The following is a 16,748-nucleotide window of genomic DNA, read 5'->3' as shown; positions in this document are numbered from 1 at the left end:
TAGTTAAGGCTATGGTTTTTCCAGTGGTCATGTATGGATGTAAGAGTTGAACTGTGAAGAAAGCTGAGCACCGAAGAATTGATGCTTTTGAACTGTGGTGTTGAAGACTCTTGGGAGTCCCTTGGACTGCAAGGAGATCAGTCCTGGGTGTTCATTGGAAGGACTGATGCTGAAGCTGAAACTCCAATACTTTGGCCACCTCATGTGAAGAGTTGACTTGTTGGAAAAGACCCTGATGCTGGGAGGGATTGGGGGCAGGAGGAGAAGGGGACGACAGAGGATGAGATAGCTGGATGGCATCACTGACTCGATGGATATGAGTTTGAGTAAGCTCCGGGAGTTGGTGATGGACAGGGAGGCCTGGAGTACTGCCGATTCATGGGGTCGCAAAGAGTCGGACATGACTGAGTGACTGAACTGAACTGAACTGGCCTCATAGACAGGTAAAAAGAGACAATCAGAAAAGATCCCACAGATATAACAAACTAGAGGTTACTGGAGACCTACAGTGAAAGAAGCTGGCCATAGGAGCAGAGAGAATATCACACATCATCAAATAAATGGAGGAAGCTTTGTCACATTGGCACATTTGTCACATGGGACAGACCCCAGGAATCCTAGTCTCTTGATGTTGGTTCTAGACAAAAGTATTAGGCACAACTGTCTACCTTGTTAAACAAAGAGCAGCAAAAATACTTTATTGCCTATTTATTTGCACATAATGCCATGTTAAACAGAAGAGAGGGAGAATTAAGCACAGTTTATGCTTTCATGGAGCTCACATCCTCTAGTGCATAAGTATCAAGAGCTAAAATTGGGTAAATCGACCAAAAATAATCTTCTTTTAATGGATATTTCTGCAGAGTTGTGTTCCTACTGAATTTCCAATCACAAGATACTTTAAATACTGCCAGAGGAGACAGTTCTGTATTCTATTTGTAAATAACTGTAATCCAATCTTGATAATTTATGATCGTGTTTAACCCTCACTTTCAGTAAGACCTTTCTCATATCTCATTTTAGTCTTTTCTTCCATATCTTCAGAGCTTTCCTGTCTCATTCTGACCTCAGTGGATAACAGATGATCACCATCTTCCATACATCAATCCTTCCCATACTTGCAGATGGATAATAAATTTCCTTTCTGTTTGGAATTCCCAAGGCTAAATAACTCTAATAAAACCTGAAGAATTGATCCCACAGAATGCCAAGAGAATTAACTAGTTTACAGGCCCTAGCTGTGGGTAGACAGAGCAGGCTAGCACATAACAGGAGGTTTTTAATTTGGAAAGAGAAGTGTGTAAATTTGTATTACATCTTTCAGTGGGTTTTTATCTTCTCTTTTGATGCTGCGCCTGTGACTTTTCTCCCTCATTTGTGTGAATGGGCTCCCAAGAAATTTGGATTCAATGACTGCTGAGATGCTACTCCTCCAAACATGCTATGGTTCTGCGTAGGTGGTTTTTACTCCCTGTATCTTGGTTTGGAGGGATATTTGCACAGAGAACCTGATCTTCCATGCAGGGAAGAGGGAGGTCATGAGCACTTTCTTAGCATTTTGCTGTTGCTGGTATGGTCTGCTCTGTACCGACGGAGTCAGTCAAATCATCAGAGCTACAGGTAGTTGTAACCATGGCTTAGTAGGTAAATCCTGCAGTGCAAGAGATGCAAGAGACATAAGTTCAGTCTCTGGGTGGAGAAGATCCCCTGGAGAAGGAAATGACAACCCATTCCAGTATTCTTGCTGGGATAATCCCATGGGCAGAGGAGCCTGGTGGGCTACAGTCCATGAGGTTGCAGAGTCGGACACGACTGAGCATGAGATTGTCTTGTCTTGTGGGATAAAATAGGGGCCTTTCTGTATCATTGATCTGCTTAATAAAGAAGAAAGCTAATACAATAATTATAATACTGTAAATCACCTATATTTCCATTTTTCTTCAGAAATATACTTAATCCCTTCTAATATCTTGTATTCATTCATTCATTTGTTATTTTTAATTGACATATAGTTGATTTATAATGTCATGTTAATTTCAGATGGACAGCACAGTTATGTATACATATATATGCACATTCCCCTTCTGAATCTTTTCCCATATAGGTCATTACAAAATATTGAGTAGAGCTCCCTTTGCTATACAGGAAGTCCTCATTGGTTAACTGTTCTATGTGTGGTAATGTGTATATATTAATTCCAGTCTCCTAATTTCCCAATCACCTATACTTCAATTTTTAAAAAATTTAAAAATGAATAAAAGCAATGTATAGTGCTACTTAACTCTTAAGTCAACTCAAGGATATACAATCTAAAATTATTAAAGGAAAGGTTCTTATCCCTAGGACCATAAATATTACAGTGACTAAAATTCTGCTTATGTTCAACACATGCATAGCCACCTATAGATGAGCTGTGATTTCAGAAGTTTGTTTGAAATACGTCTACTTCTAAGTTACTCAAATTATATAACATTGTGTGATCCCAACCATAAACATACCCCACCTCTAGGAAAGAAGAGTAACATTGCTTTCTCTATATCCAGGTAGAAACTACAAGACAAAGAAGCAGATGGATACCTGTTAGCTTTGGGACATCATTTAGCTATTCTGCCTCTCTTCCCAAATCAGCCACTGGGCAACTCTGAACATTTCCCTTATCCATTTTGAGGCTTGTTTGTCCCTAGCTACAAAACTCTTCAGTTTCTTTACGGAATGTAAAGAGCATTATTAATTCAGAATGGTTTTACTTACTCTTCTCTGAAGTTATCAGAAATTCATTCCTACTTGTCCAGGAGGGGTTTGGGAGTGTATTGGGAAAAAAAGAGGAAGGATGCACAGGTTTCATGGCATAGATAATTTCAGGTTCACTGAGAACAGTCAATAAGTAGTCGCTGACTGGTTGGCTAGCTTTCTGTTTTAAACTTCTCAGCCCATTGTTACTTTATGAGTCACTGGTGTTGGAGGTGTCTGCAAGATGTTAGTTTCTCCTGGTGATTCACTTATAGCTGACAGATCATCTTCCTATCCCCTGTACTTAGGAAAAGATGTCTCATAAGGCAATATTATAAATGCCTAGCAAAAAAAAGAGAAAAAGGGCATCAGACTGTGTTCTAGAGGAACATACCTGATGAGGTATGTTCTAGAGAGCCCCTTGGACTTCAAGGAGATCAAACCAGTCAGTCCTAAAGGAAATCAGTCCTGAATATTCATTGGAAGGACTGATGCTGAAACTGAAACTCCAGTACTTTGGCCACCCAATGTGAAGAACTGACTCATTGGAAAAGACCCTGATGCTGGGAAAGATTGAAGGCGGGAGGAGAAGAGGGTGACAGAGGGTGAGATGGTTGAATGGCATCACTGACTTGATGGACATGGGTTTGAGCAAGCTTCGGATGTTGGTGACGGACAGGGAAGCCTGGCATGCAGCAGTCCATGGGGTCGCAAAGAGTCGGACATGACTGAGCAACTGAACTGAACTGAACCTGATGAGGGGCCTGCACCATGACAGATGACTGGAGGGCCTCAGGTCAACTGTGGCCTAGCTTTTGTATCCTTGATTAAAAGGAAATGAGGATACTTGCTTTCCTCCAGGATTTTCCTTGTATTGCATCCAGAACTCACTCATTTTCCCCTGAGATTCCATATCTGTATCATGGTATCTGCCAGTCTTCTCTGACTTCCCCAGTTGTCACTTCTGACCTGAGTCTGGAAAGGAGTTCTCCATTCTCACTGTGCATGGTCACCTGGTGAGACCCGCACCCAGTGTCCCTCCCCAGAGATTGCCATTATTTGGCTCATGATGGGGCCCTGGTGTCAGCATCTTTTAAAAGTGCTCCAGGTGATTCTCATGTCTCCATGGTCACTGCTTTGCAGCAGAGACAGGTTTGGTTATTTCCTGTTGACTCATCGAAACGAGAGAAATTGGGGAAAAAATAATATAGAATAAAAATGAGTTACTTCTTTTCATTCTCATGCAGACAGGCTAGGCTTTGAGTCCTGGATATCTGGGACTGACTTTGGTCCTGAGGACTTTTATTTTCCAGAGTCTCTCAGAGGTGAAAATTGGAGTGGTCCTAGTAGGGGATGGGAGAAGGCAATGGCAACCCACTCCAGTGTTCTTGCCTGGAGAATCCCAGGGACGGCGGAGCCTGGTGGACTGCTGTCTGTGGGGTCTCACAGAGTCAGACACGACTGATGTGACTTAGCAGCAGCAGCAGCAGTAGGGGATGGGTCCTGAGGCTTGGACAGGGTGAGGCAAAGTTGCCAGACCTGGCAAAGCCTTGCTTTTGGAGGCTGGAGGAAAGAACTTGGCAGGGGCTTCATAGGTAGCAAAGATCTGCAGCCCTGCCCATGTACTACCCAGGAGATGGTAGGGTGATGGGGCTCAAGATGCTGATCCTGAAGCACCAAGACTTGAGGACCACAGTCTCTATGTCTAAGAAGGGCAAAGAACTACTGGATCCCTGCCAGCAAATGGACCACACAGGCTTGGAAAATGGGTATCTTGACAGCAATTTGATGGACCAAGGACTAGCTGCTTTGCTCCAAATTTTATGGACTGTATAAATCTCCTGAGATTGTTATATAGCTCTGGGGAAGGGAAAGTTTCCCTGAACATGACTGAGTTTGAAATCATTGCAAGTCAAGACTCGGAGCCAGACGTTACTATGTTTAGAAAAAAAGGCAATATGGCATTATTTTTCACCTGAGATATGGAGTAAATTCTGTATAACAAAAAGAATCAAGCAATCAAATAACCCAATTTCATATGCTTTTAATTTTATTGGGTTTTCATTAGATTTGGGTTTGGCCAAGAATTCTGAGGACTTTTGCTAATTCTGAGGTCACTTGCATTTTCTAAGCCTATTCATAGAATGTAGTACACTCTGAAATTTAAAAAAAAAAAAAATTCTTAGGTTCAGGCAGGATTTACGGATGGCAGTGTGGTAGTGATCTAGTAAACAGAGTGCCTGAAGAACCATGGACAGAGGTTCATAATGTTGTACAGGAGGCAGCAAGCAAAACCATCCCAAGGAAAAATAAATGCAAGAAGGCAAAGTGGTTGTCTGAGTAGGCTTTACAAATAGCTGAGGAAAGAAGAGGAGCGAAAAGCAAGGGAGAAAGGGAAAGTTACACTCAACTAAATGCAAAGTTTTAGCAAGGAGAAGCAAGAAGGCCTTCTTCAGTGGACAATGTAAAGAAATAGAGGTAAACAGCAGAAGGGGAAAGACTAGAGATCTCCCCAAGAAAATTGGAACTATCAAAGGAATATTTCATCCAAAGATGGGTACAATAAAAGACAGAAATGGTAAAGACCTAATAGAAACAGAAAAGATCAAGAAGAGATGGCAAGCATACACAGAGGAACTATGCAAAAAACATCTTAATGACCCAGATAATCACAATGATGTGGTCACTCACCCAGAGCCAGACATTCTGAAGTGTGAAATCAAGTGGGTCTTAGAAAGCACTGCTGCCAATAAAGCTAGTGGTGCTGATGGAATTCCAGCAGAGCTATTTAAAATCCTAAAAGATGATGCTGTTAAAGTGCTGCACTCAATATATCAATATATGAATTTGGAAAACCGAGCAGTGGCCACAGGACTGGAAAAGGTCAGTCTTCATCCCAGTTCCCAAGAAGGACAGTACTAAAGAATTCTCAACCTACTAACAGTTGCATTCATCTCCCATGCTGGTAAGGTTATGCTCAAAATTATGCCTGCTAGGCTTCAGCAGTACATGAACTGCCAGATATATAAGCTGGGTTTAGAAAAGACAAAGAAACCAGAGATCAAATTGCCAACATTCGCTGGATCATAGAGAAAGCAAGAGAATTCCAGAAAATCATCTACCTCTGTTTCATCGACTACACTAAAACCCTTGACTATGTGGATCATAACAAACTGTGGAAAACTCTTAGAGATGGGAATAGCAGACCACCTTACCTGTCTCCTGAGAAAGCTGTATGTAGGTCAAGAAGCAACAGTTAGAACCTTGTGTGGAAAAGCTGACTGGCTCAAAATTGAGAAAGGAGTACGGCAACACCTTTTATTGTCACCATATTTAACTTATACGCAGAGCACATCATGCAAAATGCTGGGCTGGATGAGTTACAAGCTGGAATCAAGATTGCTGGGAGAAATAACAGCCTCAGATATGCATATAATACCACTTTAATGGCAGAAAGTTAAGAGGAACTAAAGAGCCTCTTGATGAGGATGAACGAGGAGAGTGAAAAGACCAGCTTAAAACTCAACATTCAGAAAACTAAGATTCTGGCTTCTGGTCCAATCACTTCATGGTAGGTAGAAGGGGGATAGAAGGAAGAGGTGACAGATTTCCTCTTCTCGGGCTCTAAGATCACTGAGAATGGTTACTGCAGCCATGAAATTAGAAGACAGTAGCTTCTTGGCAGGAAAGCTATGACAAAACTAGACAGTGTGTTAAAAAGCAAAGACATCACTTTGCTGACAAAGATCCATATACTCAAGGCTATCGTTTTTCCAGTAGTCATGTACAGATGTGAGAGCTGGACCATAAAGAAGGTGAACCACCAAAGAATTGATGCTTTCAAACTATGGCACTGGAGAAGACCCTTGAGAGTCCCTTGGACAGCAAGGAGATCAAACCAGTCAATCTTAAGAGATCAACCCTGAATACTCATTGGAAGGACTGGTGCTAAAGCTCCAGAACTTTGGCCATTTGATGCGAAGAGCCAACTCATTGGAAAAGACCCTGATTCTGGGAAAGCTTGAGGGCAGGAGGAGAAGGGGACGACAGAGATTGAGATGGTTGGATGGCATAGCCAACTCAATGGACATGAATTTGAGCAAACTCTGGGAGTGAAAGGCAGGAAAGCCTGGCATGCTGCAGTTCATGGGGGTCGCAAAGGGTCTGACACAACTTGGCGACTGATCAACAGTATGGTAGTGAATGGCAGGGATGGGTTGTAGGCAAAAAGAATGACCCTGGGGCTTGAAGTTCTATTTGCACTTGACTAAGATAAAGAAACAATTGGGTGTTTATATCTTATTTAGGAAAGAGGAAACTACCCCTTGAATTAAATTCTTCTAGCTATACCACCACCAGCCCTAGTAAGGTGAGAAATTGAACAACAGCATGACATGGTGGGAGTGGTGTCAGTTATTAAATTACTGAAATGCTTTCTTCACCAAGAGGCCTTGGTACAGAAGGAAGGATGTGGGTTTGGAATCACACTGAACAAGATTTAAATCCCTACTCGCTAACTTGGATGCATTTTTGTCTTCTCAGGACCTAGTAGTGCATGGTGTATAATAGGCATTAATGAATACTTCATAAATTAATGAATAATGGATGAACAAAAGCAATAACGTCTGACTCTAGGCCATTACTTACCACTTCTAAGCCTATGCCCAAGTGGCTCTGCCTGTACGATGTGCATACTGATGACTAAGGCAGTGAGGTTCTTGAAATGGTATAAAATATGAAGTTTTTAAACCTGCCCCTGGTGGGTTCTCCTTGTATTTAATTTGCCTACTAGCACATATCTTTCCTTAGTGCTGTGTATTCACTGATGGGTGATGGCAAGATCCTCACTGAATTGAAAGCATCAAGCATGAGAAGTTTTTGCACATAGTAGTCACCTTTTAACCCCAGATTAGACTCTGAGAATGAACCACTGAGTTCTGCTGCAGGAGCTGTGTCCAGGTGGATCCCTGTTAATAGAAACAGGCTTATCTGGGTTCTCATGAGTCCCCTGCTTTTTCATGAGGTGCATCTTATGATCGGGAACAATGTCTGGTTTTGGTGTTCTTGGTCCACAGCTGTTTACTCAGCTCTGACCCACCTTTCTGATCCACCCTTTCTCCCCACCTTCATGATTTTCATTTAACAAGCGTCTATGGCATGTTGGCCATATGGTTATTAATGTGGAATGTGAAAGTGTAAGCTGCTCAGTCGTGTCTGACTCCTTACGACCCCATGAACTGTAGCTCAACAGGCTCCTCTGTCTATGAAATTCTCCAGGCATGAACACTGGAGTGGGTAGCCATACCCTTCTCCAGGGGATCTTCCCAACCCAAGGATCGAACCCAGGTCCCCCACATTGCAGACAGATTCTTTACCATCTAAGCCACCAGGGAATACCATACAAACAAGATGGAGATGAGCAGGATATTATCCTTGCCTGCCAAGCAGAAAAAGATCTGTTAAGGGGGATTTTAACAAGAAATCCAAGATTTACAATATGGAGGAGTCAGTTCTCTGGTAGAAACACATACAGGAGCTCAGTCAGGACAGAGAGGATGTCAGGGAGGAGAGAGAAGTATCTCAAACATTCCTGTGTTCTTCTGTCTTACTCAGATTATTCTGGTTCTGAATTGTATCATCGTCTCTGCAAACCACTGCCACCTACAGCCTATTTGAGCCGATCTGTATGAATAGATTGTCATCCACTCGGATTGGGGGCTCCAGGAGGGCAGATGCCTCGCCTTTGTATATACCACTTCATCCCAGGCCATGAAACAGAATCTGGCGCAGCAGTAGGCACACAAGTATTTCTTGCATGACTGAATGAAACTGGACGAAATGGATATATTTTTTAAAGAAACTAGCCCCGGACAGTTGATAGGGTTTTACGCACCATTAAATGATGAAAACACTTCTTTTGCCTTTAAGTGACCTATTTTCAAAGACTTTCCTTCTCAATGTCAGTCCATAAATTTGATTATAGTCTGCTAACTTCATCAAGCATCTTTTTTGAGAAAGGAACAATGTTCCCTAGCTATTAGATTGTGTATGGAAATTTCTAGATGCTTTGTTCTTGCTTTCAGATGCAACCTCTTGTAAGTAAGTTGGTATGCACACAGAGTACATGCTACATGTTGGGTATTTTAGTTTAGTTTGCTTTTTCTACAAATCTTAAAGGGGAAAATTCCAGAGAGTTCACCATCTGAGCACTACCTTATGCCAATAGAGAGAAACTTAATCCTTAGGTTATGTCTAAGAAACGGAAGCAGATGGTACTGTGGCCCACTCCCCCAAGCATAGGGATTGTTAGAAGATCTGATTTAGAATGGGTGAACTGCCACAGGTGAATTACATAGCCCAGGGAGGTGTATTACCTCAGGTCAGAAACCAAAGATCCCAGAATCAGTGCAAAAAGTAAAGGAAACTGACTTAAAGATTAGATCTATTGTAAAAATGTAGGTATCATTGTACATTTCATCAGGGTCTCCCAGTGGTATTGTTGGTAGAGTCAGAATTGGATACTCTTTGTCTCTTTCTAGGGTTTCAAGGTTCATGGTTTCTCAAGATGAAGGTGGCTGGCAAACGCATCAGCAGTTATAATGCAAACACGGGAAATTGAAAAGTGTGCTGTTCAAACTCCCTAGTTATTTTTTTAAAGCTTAAAAACTTTTTATTTTATATTGTCGTATAATTGATTTACAATATTGTGTTGGTTTCAGGTGTACGGCAAAGTGATTTAGCTCCACCTGTACAAATGTGTCTATTCTTTTTCAGGTTGTTTTTCATGATAGGTTATTACAGGATACTGAGTGCTGTACAGTAGGTCCTTATTGATTATCTGTTTTATATATAGTAGTGTGTGTATGTTCATCCCCGTCTCCTAATTTATCCCTTCCCCTCTTTCCCCTTTGGTAACTGTAAGTTTGTTTTCTAAGTTTGTGAGTCTGTTTCTGTTTTGTAAATAAGTTCATTTGTATCATTTGGAGAGGGGATTCCACATATAAGTGGTATCATATGATATTTATCTTTTCTGTCTGACTTCACTTAATATGATAATTTCTAGGTCTATCCATGTTGCTGCAAATGGCATGATTTCATTCTTTTTATTGCTAATATTCCATTCTGTGTATATATATATATATATATATATATACACACACACACACACACCCACCAATATCTATATCTGTATATGTATACACATACCGTACCTTCTATATCCATTCCTCTGTCGGTGGACATTTAAGTTGCTTCCATCTCTTGGCTATTGTAAATAGTGCTCTAGTGAACATAGGGGTGCACGTATAGTTTCCAATTATGGTTTTCTCTGGATATATGCTCAGGAGTGGGATTGCAGAGTCATATGATAATTCCATTTTTAGTTTTTTAAGGAACCTTCCCACTGTTCTCCATGGTGGCTGCACCAATTTACATTCCCACCTTTTTCAAATTAGGTTCAGAGCAATGTTAGATCCAGAGACCTACCTTTCCCTGTTATAACTATTATCAACCCTTGCTCCCTCTTATACATCAAACATCATGATTGCTTTAGTATTCTAGCTTTTTCTACTCACTCTTCACCCCGGCTGATGTGTCTGAAGAAGAAAGAAACCAAAGGGGTATGTGTATGCTCCTGGGTGTGGTCACTCACTTGGCTTGGGGGAGAATATTCAAAATATTTCCCCCAAAGATATGTACAATTTTATTGGAAATTGTGTATGTACAATTTTATTGGGAAAAAAGCAATGTAGTGCAAAAAAGTTATGTACAATTTTACTGGGAAAAAAGCAAACCTTCCTGTGGGGCCTGAAATTGCTTGGTACCAACTCGATCATTATTTTTCTACCCTGTGAGGATCGGAAATTTAAATAAATTGACCATTATTTCTTGGAGAAGATGTCACAGGTCACTGCATTCTTCCATGTCGGCTAGCAGCCTAATCTAACTGAGAGGGAGTGAATTGCATATGGGAACCCTAGTGCCTACTGCTGCTGCTGCCAAGTCGCTTCAGTCGTGTCCGACTCTGTGCGACCCCATAAACGGCAGCCCTCAGGCTTCCCCGTCCCTGGATTCTCCAGGCAAGAACACTGGAGTGGGTTGCCATTTCCCTAGTGCCTGTAGATCTCCCTAATCAACTCAGGGAAGGCTTTCCCCCTTTGCCTTCTTCTCTGCAAGTTCCAAAAGGCCCAAGCCGTGGGGGAGGCTGCATTGACTGTCTCATCAGACTTCAAATTCAGTCTTCTTGGCAGTGGGAAAAGTTGTCAAGAGAAAACAGGACACTCTTTCCAGGTCCCTGCCTGCAGGCTGTGGCTTGCTTCTTTTGTTTGTCGGCCCTTAACATAAACCCTTAATCCCAGCCAAGTCTGAGGAATGTTTGGACAATTCCTGTAAAGGAATAAACTACTAGTCTTTTTCTTGGGGCTGAGCACCTACCTTATGGGGCTTCCCAGATGGCTGAGTGGTAAAGAACCCACCAGCCAACACAGAAGACTCAGGAGATGCAGGTTTAATCCCTGGGTTGGGAAGATCCCCTGGAGAAGGAAATGGCAACCCACTCCAGTATTCCTGCCTGGATAATCCCATGGACGGAGGAGCCTGACAGGCTACAGTCTGTGGGGTCACAAAGAGTCAGACAAGACCGAGCGGCTGAGCACACACGCATGTACCTTGTACCAGGCACTGTTTTGCACACTGGAGATACAGTCGTGCCAAAACAGTATCCATGGAGGTTACAGTCTAATGAGGAGGGGATAGATAAGAAACAAACAAGGACATGTTCTTAGGTGGTAAGTGCTAGTGGGGAAGGAAGGCAGATGAAGCAAGGTGGAAAGTGTGGAGTGGGAATGGGGCTGTAATTTTATATTGGGAGAACCTCTCTGATAAACTGACATTGAGCAGACACCTAAGGGAAGTGAGGGAATGAGCCCTGCGGGGAACTGGAGAAGAGCATCCTTGGCAAAGAAAGAGCCAGGGCAAAGGGCGGAAGGGCGGAGCAGGCTTCAAAAATCTAAGCTCCTAGAACCAGGCCAGTGCAGCTGAGACTAAGCAAGCAAAAGAAGAGAGATCCACAGGCAAGTGGGCCTGTTCTTAGGACCACAGTAAGAATCCTACCATTTTTCTGATTAAGACAGAAAGCCACTGAAGAGTTTTGGGTAGTGGGGAGATAGGATCTCAGTAAAAAACCTTCCTGTAGCTAGTGTGTAGGGAAGAGATATGAGTGGGAAATAAGTTCAGAGGTGCTTGCAGTAATCATGTCAAGAGGTGATGGCATGACCAGGTGGTGTGGTGAGGAGGATGCAAGCTGGTCCAGTCAGATACATTTTGAAGATAGAATTGGTAGGATTTGTTGCTGGTGTGGAAGTGAGGTGAGGAAAAAAAAGAGGAATTAATTCAAGATTTTTCTTTTGCCTGAGTACCTGAAGAATGGAGTTGCCATGTCCTGAGATAGACCATAGGAAGAACATACAAGGGACATGATTATGAGTTGAACCTGTTAAGCAATTGGAGATAAAAGAAGTTTAAGCAGGTTATACAGATCTGAGAGTCATTAGTATTAATGACTGGAGCTTCCTTGGCAGCTTCAGTGATAAAGAACCCGCCTGCCAATGCAATAGACAGGGGTTTGATCCCTGTGTCAGGAAGATCCCCTGCAGAAGGAAATGGCAACCCACTCTAGTATTTCTTGCCTGGAAAATCCCATGGACAGAGGAGCCTGGCAGGTTACATACATGCATACATGGGGTTGCAAAGTGTTTGGACACAACTTAGTGACTAAACAATAACAATATTAATGACTACACATGATTTTTAAAGCCATGAAACCAAATGATATCACCAGGGAGGAGAGTTCAGGTAAGGAAAAGAACTCTGAAGAAGAATTGTGGGGGCACAGCTGCAGCATTACAGAGGAGAAGATGAGGCGTGGCCAGCCAAGGAACGTGAGAAGGAGATGCTGTTGAATAGGAGCAACATGCAAGAGAAAGTCTACCCTATGAGCCAAATGATGACTGTATTTTACAAAGGAAGGAGTTATCAACTCTATCAATTTTGTCTCTTGGATCCTGGCATTTCCATTTTATTGCATTGTGCAACAAGCAATGAGTAGTAAGGAACCAGAGATAGTAGCTTAATAATTTTTAAAATGGGATTAAGAATATTTGTAGGTCTCATTAAGCCATTATAGAAGTGAACAGATCACCAGCCCAGGTGGAATGCGTGAGACAAGTGCTCGGGCCTGGTGCAGAGGAATCGGGTGGAGAGGGAGGTGGGAGGGGGGATCGGGATGGGGAATACGTGTAAATCTATGGCTGATTCATATCAATGTATGACCAAAAAAAAAAATAAAATAAAAAAAATAATAATAATAATAATAGAAGTGAACCGGACATTACAGAGCCTTATATAACATTCCAACTGTTTCCATGTTGGCATTCTAGACTCTACAAGTAAGGAAATGCAGAAATATCTTCATGATGCAATTTTTATATATAAGCATGTTGTTAATATTACTAGTTTTCAATTGTGAATTCATTAAATTCACAAATATCTGTGCTTTTCTATTCAGTGCCAGACACTGAGGATTCACAGGGAAATGAGAGGTTCCTGCCCCTGAGGAGCTTAGAATCTCAGGAAGCAAATAGTTAAAATGATTGATACCTAGGACACAGTAGACCACCAGTGCTGTTAATCCTTATGAAACAGTCTGTAGATGGTCCTATCATCCCAATAACCCACTTATTTTTCATTTAAGAGATGCTTCGGGGTAAAGCCTTGGAATAAGCTCTCTCACCCGTGTCTGTATATATATTTAGCAGGTAGCTCTAACTGTATCAGTTCCCAAAATAGTGCTGCTGTTCAAGAAGAGTGGCGAGGCCACATATTCCTTTTTAAAGCAATAAATGCTTGTGGATTGTCCTCTGCAGTCCTGTCTGTGCTTAAATGTGGACAATGAAATCTGCTGGACTGCACCCTGTCCCACATGCACCCGCTCACGAGCTTCTCAGTACCAGTGATGTGCACGGCTAACTATAGGGCTGTCATCAACTGCCTAACGATCGACCTTAAATAGGGCTCTCAGCCATTTCATTTTGTCCCAAAGAGTCCTCTGCAAATGACCCAGAGAGAAGAGACGGAACCAGGGTGCCCCCGTCCATCAACTCCGAGATGGCAAACACAGACCTTCTCTGGCCCTGATGCTGGGAGTCGGGGTGTAAGAAAGAAGCAGTAGGAATAGAATAGGCAAGCTCCATTCATTTTCAAGTTCGGGATTTTCTAGCGGGGTATGGGAAGAACTTTGTCAGAGGCAACCTGTGATAATATGACGTCTCAGCCAAGAGAGCCAAAGGCTGTATATTCTTGTTCAGGGACAATCACTCAGCACCACCCAGGCTGGAGCTATGACAGGAATAGCCAGCACTTGTGAACCACATGGCTTGGGGGGTTGCTGATATATGATATACCTTGGATTTTAGTCATTTCCCCCCACTGCTACAAGTTTAGGGATGATGTTCACTCCTTCCATTGTTATAGTCATGGGACACTGGGAGATTTGATTTTTATTTGATGTTAAGTTCTCTGACTGTTCTCTCTGGCATCATGCTCTCTGATTTGGTTACTTTTTGAAGTTGGATCACCATGTGAGAGGGCCAGGATATATCTATTTTTATCAACACCATCACTGTGGGCCTTAGAATCAGGAAGACGTATTTCAAATCTATTGCTAAGGTCAGTCTCTTGGAGTCAAGAGCTGTTTTGGCATCATGATCAGGAGGACAGGCTCCTGATGCATGTAATCCCAGGTTCAAGGTTGAAATCTGTTACTTACATGTGGTGTGGTGCTAGGCAAGTTAATTAAGCTCTCTATGCTTCAGCCTCTTTATCTATGAATAGAGAGAATATTAGTACCAACTTTATGGGGAAGTTGTAAGGGCTAAACTGAGGTCCTGGAACATGGTGACACATAGTGACTGTTCATTAAATGTATATTCATTAAAATTAGCTAATTCCTTAGAGCTTTGGTTTCCTTATTCTTAGAATGGTTGTGTTGTTATGAGTGTTACATAATCTAGGAGGGGAGGTTAGATTTCAGCAGAGTGTCTTGTATAGAATGAATGGTTATTATTATCAGCAATAAAAATTAAGCAACAGAAACTAAGAAATTTTGAAATGGACTCCAAAGCCTCATTATGGCTTTTTCCCCATTCCTTCTTTATGTCAATATCTATTTTCTTTTTATGAGTTTACTCAGTTCTGACTCATCAGTGAAGCAGTCACCCCTTCTACAAAAACTATTGTTCCATGAGAGTAATCTCTTCTTTTAATCAGATTTCATATTCCAATCAGCCAACATGATTTTACCAAGCACATTACCTTCCTAGCTTGGATGGGGAAGCTGTTTTCTGCTCTCAGAGTTTGTAATTAACTGGGGTTGGAAGGTGGAAACACTCCCACTTAATAAGTTATAATTGGATGCATGATAAGGCACCATGCTTGTGAATATCCCAACAGGTGTAAAGGTGAACCAGATGGGGACTCTGCCTTCAAGGGGTAAATGGCCAACTGAGAGAAGCTGGGAAAAAGAACATGCATACAGTCTATCCAGACTGGATACCAGGCTTCACCCCTTGCCACCAGGAGACCTTAGGCAAGTTACTTAACTGCTCTGCACAGGGACTTCTCATCTGTCACGTGGAGATTACAATAGTACGTACATCATAGCATTGACATGAAGTTTAAATGGGTTATTGTGCATAAAACACAGTGCCTGTCACACAGCCAGAGAGCAGCAAATGTGAGCCATTTCCAAATACATAACTGGGTATATGGCATATTATGAATAATCATTATGCAAGAGGATGGTAATATTTGCTATGGAAGTTTGGCAAGAGAGGCATAGTGACCTGGACTTCATAAAGAATATGGTGTTTAAGCTGAGCTTGGGAGGCCAGCAAATCTGTGATCACAGGAAAACAGAGCAAATCATGGCAACTTCAGAATTAGAGATGGCATGAGTAAGGGCATGGAGGTAGAGATGGCAAAGACACCTGTAGGGAAGAAGTTGGAAAGTGGAGGTCCTCATATACTGGTTTAGAAATTTATGTTTGTTTTGTGGACAGTGTAGAGAGTCATTGTGGATTTTCATCAGGAAAATGATGAGGTCAGGGCTGTGCCTCCTGTAAAAGACCAGAGGAAGACTGCTTTGGGTATTGTTATGGCCTTGTCCTGAACTCTAGAGCTCCAGTGTCTGCTTCCTCTGGTCCATATGTTGCAGAAGAGGAGGGAGAGAAGACTCAGATAGGAGGTGATGGTGTTTGAGCCTGGCCTGCAGAGGGGTTGGATACTCATTGACAAATAGAGGAAACACAATAAAAAGATGAATACATGGAAAAGGAAGCCTTTTGATACAACAGAACATATTGGTTTGGGGTATTGAGAAGTCCATGGATCAACAGGTGGAGATTTGGAACTATAGAATGCCATCAGGTTGGAGGTGTGTGAGAGTATGTGTGTGCTAAGTTGCTTCAATCATGACTGACTCTTTGCAACCCTATGGACTGTAGCCCACCAGGCTCTGCTGTCCATGGGATTCTCCAGGCAAGGACACTAGAGTGGGTTGCTATGCCCTTCTCCACGGGATCTTCCCAACCCAGGGATCAAACCCTCATCTCTTATGCCTCCTACATTGGCAAGCAGGTTTTTTATCACTAGCCCCACTGTAGGTACAGATGGCCTAATGACTCTCAGAATAAAGCTGGAAGCCTGAAGAATGGGTGAGATTGCTGAGGGAAAATGACAAAGGCCCATTCTTGAGTGATCCCTATATTTGGGGGTGGCAGGAGAAAGGGAACATGGGAAGGATCCATCAAAAGGGAGGAGAACTAGGAGAATATGGAGTTGAAGGAAGGAAGGGAGGGATTTAAAGAGGAGCATTCCATGATCTTTGAGCAAGACTTATTTAGGAGACGGTTCAGTTCAGTTCAGTCACTCAGTCGTGTCTGACTCTTTGCGACCCCCTAAAC

At 42.3% G+C, this 16,748-nt stretch overlaps 1 protein-coding gene across 8 annotated transcripts in view; it reads left to right on the top strand.

Moving 5' to 3' along the window:
* RYR3 (ryanodine receptor 3) overlaps positions 1-16,748 on the top strand; it is a 547,151-nt gene that overhangs the window by 156,984 nt on the left and 373,419 nt on the right. For 4 of the 8 annotated variants that reach the window (XM_043471384.1, XM_043471379.1, XM_043471378.1 and 1 more), the window contains exon 1: positions 14,653-15,432. The exons of 2 other annotated variants lie outside the window; for them this stretch is intronic. In XM_043471384.1, the coding sequence (XP_043327319.1) occupies positions 15,313-15,432 (120 nt within the window). In that variant the 5' untranslated portion in view covers positions 14,653-15,312. Of the gene's footprint in view, positions 1-14,652; positions 15,433-16,748 lie in introns of those variants that run through there. 2 more of the 8 variants (XM_043471380.1, XM_043471382.1) reach the window with 2 other exon arrangements.

The sequence above is a fragment of the Cervus canadensis genome, chromosome 6, assembly GCF_019320065.1.
Source record: "Cervus canadensis isolate Bull #8, Minnesota chromosome 6, ASM1932006v1, whole genome shotgun sequence".
Classification (NCBI taxonomy): domain Eukaryota; kingdom Metazoa; phylum Chordata; class Mammalia; order Artiodactyla; family Cervidae; genus Cervus; species Cervus canadensis.
Note: the sequence above shows the minus strand (reverse complement) of the source record. Positions and strands in the feature narration are given on the sequence as shown.